Source organism: Panicum virgatum, chromosome 2K, assembly GCF_016808335.1.
Source record: "Panicum virgatum strain AP13 chromosome 2K, P.virgatum_v5, whole genome shotgun sequence".
Lineage (NCBI taxonomy): Eukaryota > Viridiplantae > Streptophyta > Magnoliopsida > Poales > Poaceae > Panicum > Panicum virgatum.
In genome coordinates this window covers 21,451,131-21,462,054 of record NC_053137.1, presented here as the reverse complement: position 1 = coordinate 21,462,054, position 10,924 = coordinate 21,451,131, and the positions used below count along the sequence as shown (strand labels likewise).

Here is a 10,924-nt window from a genome sequence, read left to right as displayed (position 1 = left end):
TCGTTGCTTTCCAGATGCCTCCAGAGTTATGCGAGGAGTTTGAGCAGTTGAGTCTGGGTTTCTTGCATCATACTTCGAGTGCGACATTCGAGGTAGTGCCCACTCTAGAGGCAGAGATTCGGCAGCATCAGAAGGAAGATGAGAAGCTGCAGGAGATCCGTGAATTGCTCAAGAAAGGCAAGGCTCCTCACTTCAGAGAGGATGATCAGGGTACTTTGTGGTACAAGAACCGGATCTGTGTGCCAGATGTGAAGGATCTCCGGAAGTTGATTCTGAGTGAGGCTCATGATACAGCTTACTCTATTCATCCTGGCAGCACCAAGATGTACTATGATCTCAAGGAACGTTTCTGGTGGTATGGGATGAAGCGTTCAGTGGCAGAGTATGTGGCTATTTGTGACACCTGTCAGTGTGTCAAGGCTGAGCATCAGAGGCCAGCAGGTCTGTTACAGTCTTTGAAGATTCCAGAGTGGAAATGGGAGGAGATTACTATGGACTTCATTGTTGGATTGCCTCGTACTCAGAAAGGGTACAACTCTATATGGGTAGTAGTGGATCATCTGACGAAAGTTGCTCACTTCATTCCAGTGAACACTACTTACTCCGGTGCTAAACTCGCAGAGTTGTACATCTCCCAGATTGTCTGTTTGCATGGTGTGCCAAAGAAGATCATATCTGACAGAGGGTCTTAGTTCACTTCACGGTTCTGGGAGCAGCTCCATGATTCGTTGGATACGAAGCTGCGTTTCAATACCGCCTATCATCCTCAGACAGATGGGCAGACAGAGAGAACCAACCAGGTGTTGGAGGATATGCTGAGAGCTTGTGCTATTCAGTATGGTACCAGTTGGGATAAGTGCCTGTCATACGCTGAGTTCTCTTATAACCATAGCTACCAGGCCAGTCTGAAGAAGTCCCCCTTCAAGGCATTGTATGGCAGAAAGTGCAGGACTCCTCTCTATTTGGATCAGATTGGTGAGAAGCAGCTCTTTGGCCCTGACATTATAGAAGATTCAGAGCAGATAGTACAGGCTGTGCGGGAGAATCTGAAGATTGCATGGACTAGGAAGAAGAGTTATGCAGATGGCAAACGGAGGGACCTGACCTTCAAGGTGAACGATTATGTGTACTTGAAGGTGTCACCAATGCGGGGAATCCGCAGGTTTAATCTGAAAGGGAAATTAGCACCAAGGTACATTGGTCCATTCAGGGTGCTGGAGAGGAAAGGCGAAGTTGCTTATCGCCTAGAGTTGCCCACTGATCTCTCTGGGGTGCATGATGTCTTCCATATTTCTCAGTTGAAGAAGTGTCTGCGAGTACCTGAGGAGCAGGCACCACTGGATGGGTTAGATGTGCAGGAAGATCTGACCTATATTGAGCATCCGGTGAAGATTCTGGAGACATCAGAGAGGGTCACACGAAACAAGCGCATCAAGATGTGCAGAGTTCAGTGGAGTCATCACAGTGAAGCTGAGGCTACATGGGAGCGAGAAGATGAGCTGAGGAAGACATATCCAGATCTCTTTGCTAGCCAGCCCAGCCGAATCTCGGGGACGAGATTCCTATAAGGGGGTAGGGTCTGTAACACCCTAATTTAAATTTCAGCAATTTAATAATAAATTTAATTAGCTTTATTTAATTTTCTAAGGTTTATTATGTTTAGTCTGCATTTAATCTAATTTTGTTTCACAAGGAATTAAAATTTTTCTAGGATTAACATGGTTGTGCATTCATGCTGGTGCATTGTCCTTTTTGTTTGAGTGCTAGGTTTGAATTCAAATTTGAATTTGAATTTGAATTCACATAGATTTGAGTTTGGTTTGAAATAGAGAAAGGAAAGGAAAACCCAAAACCCAACAGCATAGCAGCCCAGCTGGCCCAAACCCCAGCGCCAGCCCAGCCAGGCCCGGTCCGAACTTCTCCTCCAACCCAACCCGCAGCGGCCCAGCTCTCTCTCACGCTCGGCCCATGCGCGCGCGCTGACAGCCCAGCAAGCCAGCGCAGCCTAGCGCGCACCCCCGTTTCCCCGCTACCAGGCCCACCAGTCAGCCTCGCTTGCTTGCTAGGGGACGCCGCGCCTTCCTCTCCCGTCCCTCGCTGACCTCCCGGTCCCACACGATAGTTTTCTTCTTCAACCTCGCGATGGCCGCGCCTCCCTGCTCGCTGGACCAGCCGCGCCCGAGCTCCCTGACCGTGGACCTCCACAACCCCGTAGCCCCACCTGCCAGCCACTGAGCACCCCCGACCTTCTAGAAGCTGTTCCCCGCTCGGGATAACGCCAAGCAGCGCAACCTCCATGCTCGCGCAGTAACCAACCGCCGCAATCCTCGCCGGGATCACGCACGGGCACGCACGCCCAAAATCCCCGGCTCCTTCCTTTAAACACCACTCCGGGCCTTCCCTGTTTCCCTATCCTCGCCCCACGGCCACCACTGCACCCTAGCCGCCCCTGCGCCGCAGCTCCGCCGGAGCAGAGTGCTGCGCCACTATGAACACGCAGCCCCGCCGCACCACGGACCACCTCAACCCCCGCAGGAGCTTCACCGTAGCCCCAGTTCGCCTCCTGAGCCCTCTGCACCGACCCCAGGCGCTCACCTCGCCAGAATCGCGCCGGTCCTTCCGCAGGTGAGTTTCCTAGGCTCACCGTGATTTCTCGTCGGCGTTGGATCTCCGACCCCGCTAACTACCGTCGCACCTCCGCAGGAACCCTACGAGGCCGCCCGTGGGATCTGGAAGCTCAGAGGACGGCCCTAGCCCTGGACCACGTGAGCAGCTCCGAGCGCCGCCGGACCCCGCAGTCGACGCCTCTGCACTGCAACCCCGACCACCCCTCAACCTTGCTGGGCTTTGGCCTGTCTCCCTGTAGCTTCTACCCTAGACCCTAGGGCCCGTGGGCATTCCAGTTGCCGGAATGTTCGCGCTCCGGCGAGCCTTCCCGCGCAGAGCCGCCGCGACAGTCGTGCCCGGCGAGCAGAGCCCCGCCGTACCCTATTTTTGGCCCAGGTGCATCACGCATAATGCACTGGACACACCCAACCCAAGCACGGGTCGAAACGACCCCCGGAGCACCGGTTTTGGTGAACTCCGGCAAGTCCCGAGCCGCGCCGCCGCGGGATTTGTCGCCGGCGATAGCGCGCCACCGCCCCCGCGCGCTTTTTTCTCCCTTGCCGTCCGATCTATTTTCTGCGGACAAGATTAGATCCAACTTACCCCTTAGTCCTGGGCCTTTAGATCTAGATCCAACGGATCCGATCTGTCCATACCGGTTCGGCCTGGCTTATTTGCTAAAGAGCCCCTGCGGTTCCAGAAATTAACCCGCAGTCCTGAGCAGTGTAAAAGTATTTATAGATCAGTCCTAGTTTTTACGTTTTGAACCCTGAGCTTTTTAGAATTCAATCCCGCCGTCCAGCCCCTGTCCTTTTGCACGTTAGACCCTAGATTTAATGCTTAATTACATTTAGGCCCTCGGTTTTTACCCAGACCCCCCTGTAGCTCAGTTTTTCTCGCAGTTAGGTCCCTGGATCTTGTTTTAGGCCTAGTTTTCACGTTTTAGCTCCGTTTTAGGCGTACTTTATGTCCACGCGATCGTTGTAATGCGTAGAATAGTTCTAGCATAGTTTTGGTTGCGGTTTTCATGTATTGTTGTACTGTTTCTTAGTTTTTGCTACTGTTTGCATGTATGTTTATGTTGTGTATTGTTTTTGGCCATGTGTTCGTGAGTAGACGTTGATACATCTGAGGAGCCCCAGTACCAGTACCCGGAGCAGCCATCTTCAGATCAGTTTGAGCAGCAGCAAGAGCAGTTTGAGGAAAGCAAGTATAACATGAACAACACCTATCATTTTTAAATACATTTTCATATTGCATTTTAATACTGTATGCCTATAAGGACTTTCCTAGCCACTTTATATACTTTATATATATATCCTTGGGTTGCATTTTGGTTAGTTATGCTAGGTTGCTGCGCTCTCACACATAATGGTCCTTTCTAATTAATTTGATTAATGGTATATGCAACTTAATTATGGGAGTGGCCCGTTTGAGTGGCTCAAGTCTCGTTAAAAATGGTTTTGTTAGAAACTTGGTTTAGGGGGCTCGCACTGTGTTTTGTGCTAGCTACTCTCCATAAGGACCGTATGTCATTAGAGCGACAACCAGAGACAACCGCGCAACCACAAGACTGGAATGGGATGGTCTTGGCGTAATAATTAGGTCTTTTTGGTTTGGAGTAACTTACCTGCGGGGCAAGGGTGGTAAGCTTCTATGGCCCTCGTACTGAGTGGCCTCATCCGTGGTATTCTTGACACCCACTAGACCTGCTCCATAGTCACCGATCCAACCCTCGCGGTTATTCCTTACCAATGAGATTCTTTGTAAAGGCCTCGTAGTGAGTTTGCTAGTCATCTCACCTAAGGAAGTGTGATGAACAACTAGCGTAGCTCACGACTTGTGGGTAAAGATGTGCAACCTCTGCAGAGTGTAAAACTGGTATACTAGCCGTGCTCACAGTCATGAGCGGCCCAGATCCTCCTTTTGATTAGTGGGGTTACCTTGGTGGTTTCGATTTGGATCTTAGTAGTTCGTAATTAATTCTGATTAATTACTATGTAACTGGGGTATGGTAATTCATCAACTTGTAGTAAATAGCTTTAATAAAATTTTGCCAAGATTAAAAGCTAATGCAGTTAAGTCAGCCAACCTTAGTGCCTCATAGTTTGTGTTATACTTGTTGAGTACCAGTTGTGTACTCACTCTTGCCTACTCTACTCTTTTTCCTCTTGGGGACACTCTACTGCTGCTCAGTTCCTGCCGACGCGAGGGAGTTCACCCGGAGATACCAGGAGTACGAGGACTTCTAAGCGTTCGTCTCCCAGTCGACGTCCCTGTGGTGCCCAGCTTCCGAGAGACTTCGTATATGTTTTACGCTCCCGCATACTCTATATCAGACATTTTGTCATTAATGTAATAAATAACATTTGTATTCACTTTATTATATCTTTTTACGTGATATGTGCTGTGATATAATGTTCATTCTATTGTATAAACGTGTGACTTGATCATGGCATGTATATGAATTGTCCTAATCAAGTGCTAAAACCCATATAGGTCTTGAGCCTTCAAGAACTCAGTTTTTAGAAAACCCCGAAAACCCCATTCTTGGTCACTAAACCTGTGATTCCTCCCAAACCATGGAGTGATTCATCAATTCCTTTCGTGGACATGTTCACAAGTCCTTTGTGATCATGCCTACCAAGTTTGGTGAGGTTTGGACTTGATTTGATCATTCGATAGTCGAACTTTTCCCATGTCACAGGCTGGAAAACGCCCCTGGACTCTGCTTTTTGACAGCACTGGTTGAACCGATGCTTGAGTTCTAGGTCGTCGGATCAACCGGTGACTACAAGTTTCGGCTTCTAGGGTTTTTGGCGTCTCTGTTAGTTGCACCGGTGCATTAGCCTCTACGTGCATCGGTTCATCCGAAGTTACTACAGGTTTTGCAGTTTTGGCCATTCAACCGACGCGTTCATTTTGCTCCACACCGGTTTAACCGGTGATTGACTCTCTGCTTTGACGATAAATGCACGTCGGTTAAACCGTCGAGGTGCCCTCTGCGCACGTCGGTTTAACCGGTGCTTACTGGTCGGTTTTGGGCTCCCTCTGGACAACTACACCGGCGATCCAATTTGATTTTGTTGGATCATCCGGTGTAGCACCACCGGTTGAACCGACGATTTGTTGAGATCCACGTCGGATCAATCGGTGCTAGTGTTCGCATGCTGCAGGCTCTATATCATCGGTTTAACCGACGCACTCAATTCTGTGAGCGTCGGATCAACCGGTGATATATACCTTGCTGTTTCTTGTGTTGTTTTCTCGTGTTTGCTTCCACGCTTGTTCACTCTAGTTCCTAGGGTTGTTTTGTGTTAGTGTAGGTCTCCTATAGCTACTCTGCACTTCACCTATGACTCTTGGGTTGGGTGCGTAATTGAGATAAAGGCCAAACTTTCGTTTGCTAAAATTTTTTGATCGGCTCCCATTCACCCCCCTCTAGTCACATTTCTCGGTCCTACAACATGGTGTTTGGCTCCCCATGCCTTGTGGTATGGTGGGCTGAAGTTGGGGCTGCCGGCGTATCGTGTCGAGCACCTGCATGTGGTGGGCGACATAAGTTGTTCTCGGTGCAGTGTCTCGGCACGCAGCCAGCTTCTTGGCCTAGAGGACCCATTTAAGATCGTAGTGCCTCGGTGCTCCGACCGCGACCCCAGGTCAGACGGGATCACCCGCTGAGTTTAAGCATATAAATAAGTGGAGGAGAAGAAACTTACAAGGATTCCCCTAGTAACGGCGAGCGAACCGGGAGCAGCCCAGCTTGAGAATCGGGTAGCCTCACTACCCGAATTGTAGTCTGGAGAGGCGTCCTCAGAGACTGACCGGGCCCAAGTTCCCTGGAAAGGGACGCCTGGGAGGGTGAGAGCTCCGTCCGGCCCGGACCCTGTCTCACCATGAGGCGCCATCAACGAGTCGGGTTGTTTGGGAATGCAGCCCAAATCGGGCGGTAAACTCCATCCAAGGCTAAATACAGGCGAGAGACCGATAGCGAACAAGTACCGCAAGGCAAAGATGAAAAGGACTTCGAAAAGAGAGTCAAAGAGTGCTTGAAATTGCCGGGAGGGAAGCGGATGGGGGCCGGCGATGCGCCCCGATTGTATGCGGAATGGTTTTGCTAGTCAGCCTATCGGCTCGGGGCGTGGACTATTGTCGGCCATGCCGGCAGCCTAAGCCTAGGGGCCTTAGGTGCCTCTGGAAGCCGTCGTCGGCACAGCTGGTTCTTGCACGCCGCAGGCGCGTCCCTCGGGACGCTGCGCTGCAACGGCCTGTGGGCTTCCCATCCGACCCGTCTTGAAACACGGACCAAGAAGTCTGACATGCGTGCGAGTTGACGGGTTCTTAAACCTGGGAAGCGCAAGGAAGTTGACGAGCGGCAGGCCCTCACGGGCCGCACCACTGGCCGACCCTGATCTTCTGTGAAGGGTTCGAGTTGGAGCACGCCTGTCGGGACCCGAAAGATGGTGAACTATGCCTCAGCGGGGCGAAGCCAGAGGAAACTCTGGTGGAGGCTCGAAGCGATACTAACGTGCAAATCGTTCGTCTGACTTGGGTATAGGGACAAAAGACTAATCGAACCATCTAGAAGCTGGTTCCCTCCGAAGTTTCCCTCAGGATAGCTGGAGCCCATTACGAGTTCTATCAGGTAAAGCCAATGATTAGAGGCATCGGAGGCGCAACGCCCTCGACCTATTCTCAAACTTTAAATAGGTAGTACGGCACGGTTGCTTCTGTGAGCCATGCCACGGAATCGGGAGCTCCAAGTGGGCCATTTTTGGTAAGCAGAACTGGCGATGCGGGATGAACCAGAAGCCGGGTTACGGTGCCAAACTGCTGCTAACCTAGAACCCACAAAGGGTGTTGGTCGATTAAGACAGCAGGACGGTGGTCATGGAAGTCGAAATCCGCTAAGGAGTGTTGTTGGCGCTCCTTAAGTACCTATTTTATTATATGATTAGGAGTGGTTTTGGTAAATTCTTCGGGATGATTCATGGACTAACCCGCCACTTGGCACCCGAACTTGACTGTTTTCGATTTTGTCCTAGATTTTTGAGCATGTTGTGTATTGGTAGGAAATTGGACATTTTCGGAGATGTTTTGACGCATGGTCATAACTGGGCTAAGATGAGGAATAAGGAGAAGAGGCCGCGTGCAAAAGATGGGACTGAGAGGGGCCAGAAAGGGGCCAGGCCGGCCGGCCTGGTGCCCTCTGGGCCGGCTGGCCCAGCCCATTCTGGAGCCCAATCAGTCTCAGTTTCCTTCAGCACGAAGTATGCGTCAACCCTAATCTGTGTTTTACCAAAACCGCCGACCAGAACCACCTATATATACCCCGAAGCCGCAGTCGAAGAGGAGGGGGCATCTAGAGGATCACAGAGAGAGAGAGCATCCAGAGACGAGTTTCAGAGATCCATTCGAGTTAGACACAAGAGAAAGGCGACACCGGAGGCCTCATCATCCCTCGGCGCCACTGCATGTCGGAGGAAAGCAAGGGATCCATCCCTTGCCGGAGATTTCGTCACCATGATCGACTACGCTTCGCTTAGCTTCATGGGGTAAAGTCCTCGTTTGTTCATGGGGTTGTAAGGAGATCTTGAGTTGTAATTGCCAAATCCTTTATGAGATTGATCTATCACGATTCTTGTTGATGATGCTTTGATGCTTAATAGCTCACGACTTGGCTTTGGGTTTGCTTTGCTCTTGCATGGTTTACTTAGATTACATCAACTATCGTGTTCTTGTTGATTCATTACCGATTATCCTCGTGTAGTGACAGTATGTGGGAGGGAAAGGTTTTGATCTTGGAACACACCTTTGGTAGATTAGATCCATTCTTCGTTGCTTGGCGATTACATCTCTAGTGATCCTAGACCCTATGGACAAATGCTCTTCATATCTTGTGCACACACCTATCATTGCTCACTAGTCTAGATTGGATTAGATTGGTTAGATTAGATCTGTTTCACACTCAATCACTCAGTATAAATCTTTTACCAACATCATTAGTGCTTAGTTAAGCATAGCAATACACTTGTTCCGTGGATTGATAAACCTTGGGGGAATACTCTAAGGGAAAAGCTACACGATCCGTGCGCTTGCGGTACGTAAATTGGCGCTCTAAGGAGCGTCAACAAGCTTTTCTGGCGCCGTTGCCAGGGAACAAGCGATTTTGCTACGTTTAACTTTGTATTAATTTTGTTGGTTACTAACACCTAACCTTTTCCCTAGAAAATTTTTGTTTTCTTGTTTTTGTTTTGATTGTCTAGATGGCCCATCTCATTCAACACGTGGAGGAAGGAGAAAAATCACTAAGGAATTATGCAAGCCCGCAATCGGAGGACTTCGACTTGCAAAAATCAGATTCGGTGTTGCGAGCCACCGAGTACGAGATCAAGCCTCAAATCATCAAAATGGCGGCGGCAAACCCCTTTAGAGGAGATGAGACAGACAACCCATATAGACATATCAAGTGGTTCACAATGCTATGCAACACGGTACAACAAGATGGAGTTCCGCTAGCTTGGTTTAGATGGAATCTTTTCCCATACTCACTTGCGGAAGAAGCGAGAAGATGGTTAGCACTTGCATCCTTCGAGGTAAAAGGAAATTGGGATGACTTGATGAAGAAATTTTGCGAGCGGTTCTTTCCGTTAAGCAAGGTTCAACATATTTGGAAGCAAGTGATCAACTTCGAGCAAGAAGAAGAAGAAGGGATAGATCAAACATGGGATAGATTCAATGGATTGATTGAACGAGGACCGAAGCTCGGATTTTCCGGTGAAGTACTCTTGCATACCTTTTACTTTTCCCTAACCCCCGAGTGCATGCAATTTGTTCAAGTGTGTGCAGGAGGAGATCTCATGGAGAAAACACTCACGGAAGCCGCCCAACTCCTACAAAAAATCAGCAAGGGTGCGGCCATGCGAAGAGATTGGGAAAAACGATGTTTGGCAAGCTCCGAGGAAGAATCTCAAGTGCGGGTGCTTGCTGGAATTTTCAGAAAAGAGGCATCGGAAGTGAGGGAAGAACAACCGAAGCATGGGAAAGTCATAGAGACAAACCACAATGAAGAAGCATCGATCCAGAGTGCAACGAAAGACGACCCGGAAAAGAAAGGAAGAACCATGGGCACCGCCAAATCGCTAAGGGAATTCGAGCAAATGGATTGGATACCAATTGACTTCGGAAGATTGTTCGACAAAGCAAGACCGCATCCAAATCAGCGAGGAATGGCGAAGGTGATAGCGGAAGACTTCCCGCCGGATAATCACACGGGATATACATTTGGCAAGGAATCGGACGGTGATATTATTCGGAAACTTTTTGAAGAAAAAGAGGAAGAGATTGACTTGGACGAAGTGCTGGAGGTCAAAAAGATCATGGGAGTGAAATCGGAATCATCACCCTACGTGCACATAGCCCAAGTATATGCGATTGGAAGCGATCAAGGCGAAGGTAATCCATCACCCACACCTCGTGTTGATTGCATGATAGACGGAACAAAATGTTGCAATATTTTATGTGATGTTGGCGCCCATGTTAGTGTGATGAGTTCCAAGGTTTATGCTAAGCTTTTTAATGAAACACCGAACTTAGATGCTACAATCATTAAATTGATCATGGGAGATGGTAGATTAATCAAACCGCTAGGAGTGCTTAGAAATCTAAATGTTGCTATAGCGGGTAAAAAAATTCCTACCGACTTTTTTGTGATTAATGCTAGTGATGATGAGCATGAAGGCATAATCCTTGGAAAACCCTTTCTCAAATTAGTAAATGTTGTTCTAGATGTGGGAAAAGGGATTGTCACTTTTGATCTAGATGGAGAGAAGCCCACATTCGAATTTCATTCGAAACCGTCTTTTGCTTCACCTCTACCTCTTGATAACGAAGAGGTAGAGCATTCATTCCATTGATTCTTTCAGGGATCCTCTCCAACGCGCTTTGGAGAATGGAGATGCTCAAGATGATCAAGATGGAGAACTAGTGAAAACATTGGAAGAGTTGAAGCCGCAACACGGGAATTTGGAGGAAGAAAAGTTTGAAGGCATTGGAGAATTAGATCAAGAAGAGGATGGTGTGCCCGATGTTGAGATGAAGCCACTCCCCAAGGGATTGAAATATGAATTTTTGGGAGATGGCAAGACTTTTCCGGTGATTATTAGTGACGAATTGAGCCGGGAAGAGACGGAGAAGTTGCTGAATTTATTGAAGAAGCACAAAAAGGTGATCGGCTACTTGATTAACGACTTGAAAGGTATTAGCCCCGCTTTTTGCACACATCGTATACAACTCGAGGAGCAATACAAGCCGGTCG

The 10,924-nt window shown here is 48.9% G+C and overlaps 1 protein-coding gene across 1 annotated transcript; it reads right to left on the bottom strand.

Moving 5' to 3' along the window:
• Window positions 1–6,290: 6,290 nt before the first annotated feature.
• LOC120695985 lies at window positions 6,291–6,928 on the bottom strand. Its single transcript, XM_039979168.1, is given in 2 exon segments — window positions 6,291–6,721; window positions 6,724–6,928. Coding segments are annotated over 2 exon segments (636 nt in total).
• Window positions 6,929–10,924: the final 3,996 nt, after the last annotated feature.